At 63.4% G+C, this 1,556-nt stretch overlaps 1 protein-coding gene across 1 annotated transcript in view; it reads right to left on the bottom strand.

Moving 5' to 3' along the window:
• Nucleotides 1–300: 300 nt before the first annotated feature.
• HPX (hemopexin) overlaps nt 301–1,556 on the bottom strand; it is a 4,946-nt gene continuing 3,690 nt past the window's right edge. The window contains exons 2-4 of the mRNA XM_010706282.2: nt 1,259–1,495; nt 771–924; nt 301–572 (exon numbers count right to left, since the gene is read on the bottom strand). Of these exons, the coding sequence (XP_010704584.2) occupies nt 316–572; nt 771–924; nt 1,259–1,495 (648 nt within the window). The 3' untranslated portion in view covers nt 301–315. The remainder of the gene's footprint in view (nt 573–770; nt 925–1,258; nt 1,496–1,556) is intronic.

Raw genomic sequence — 1,556 nt, 5'->3', positions numbered from 1 at the left:
TGGGGATGGGGGATGTTGACACGGCCAGCAGGGTCCCCACTGTATGGAGGGGACCTCAGGGTGCCTTGGACACCCTGGGGCTGGGTCCCAGAGCTCTGCAGGAGGGAGTCCCCAGGATGTGGGTCACAAGAGTGGGTAATGAGGGTGCAGATCTCTGGGCTGACATTACAAGGGTCAATCCGTGGGATGGTCCCAAGGGTGGGTCTCTAGAGCAGGTCCCCAGGATGTGTTCCCAGTACATGATTCCCCAGGGTGTATCTCTGGTACACCAATATGTCTCCAGTATGTGGGGTCCCAGGGTGGGTCCCTGAGTTGTCACAAAGCTGCAGATCCCTGGGACAGTCCCAGGGGAACCTCACCTCTGCCGGGGCAGGGAATGAAGTAGTCACGGAGATCACGGGGGTACCCAGGGAGCACCTCCCCAGTGTGGGGTTTGAACTGGTGGAACTGGGTGCCCTGCAGGCAGTAGTAGCGCTCCAGCCAGCGCAGCGCCGCGTCGCACTGCCCCAGCTTCGACCAAGGGCGTTCCTTCGTCATCCGCAGCTCCAAGTCAAAGGAGAACACCTTATCCCCTGTGCACGGGAGCAGAACGGCTTGTATGGCACAGCACAACTCATACGGGGCAGCACAACTCATACGGAGCAGCACAACTCATACGGGGCAGCACAACTCATACGGGGCAGCACAACTCATATGGGGCAGCATAGCTCGTATGGTGTGGCACTGCCACGCAGCCTCAGGCACCCCACAGCCCCCCACACTGCGCTCACCCTTGAAGAAGAGCACGGTCTCCCCACCACACTCCTCAGGGTGACACTCCACAGCAGCATCCAGATCTCCGGGGACCCCCGGGAACTCATCCCCAATGCGCCGAGGGAAATTGGGGCGCAGCTGCCCCCCAGCATAGGACCAGACCTTCTCACCCTGCAATGAACCCCACAGCTTCAGCTCTCAGATCTGACCAGCTCCACGGGAATGGAGATCCCTGGCACTCAACCAACAGGTCAGGGCCTCGGGACCACCTCATGGGCGGCCCAGGGATGTGGGCACAGGGGAGCCCCCCAGCACCCAGGAGCAGCCCATGCCAGGGCCTCAAGTCTGGGATGCCCAGCCTGGGACTCCCCACCCCAGAACCACCGGCTTGGGACCCCCCAGCTCAGACCCCCAGCCCAGGACCTTCAGTCTGAGATTCCCAGCCTGGAACTCCCGACCCCGGCACCCCCAGCTCAGGACCCCCTTGCCCATCTTGGGACTGTGCCTGGAAGAGGTAGAGGCTCTGGTGCTCCTCGGGGTGATCCCGGCGGTGGATGCGCAGCGCTGCGTCCACGGGGCCCTCCAGCTCAGGCCAGGACTCAGCCAGGGGGCGGCTGTGGGGCTGGGGTCTCTCCCACGAGATTTCCCACACGTCCCCTCCTGGGCAGGAACACCGTGCTACCCCACAGCACTGCCCCACGGCCAACCCGGCCCACCTCCACCCCTCACTTATCCACCCTCTCTATATCCCCTGGTCCCTACAGACCCCATCTCCCCCCATTTCCCCCACACACCACCCCCCC

Source organism: Meleagris gallopavo, chromosome 1 (genome assembly GCF_000146605.3).
Source record: "Meleagris gallopavo isolate NT-WF06-2002-E0010 breed Aviagen turkey brand Nicholas breeding stock chromosome 1, Turkey_5.1, whole genome shotgun sequence".
In the NCBI taxonomy this organism is placed as follows: Eukaryota; Metazoa; Chordata; class Aves; order Galliformes; family Phasianidae; genus Meleagris; species Meleagris gallopavo.
Note: the sequence above shows the minus strand (reverse complement) of the source record. Positions and strands in the feature narration are given on the sequence as shown.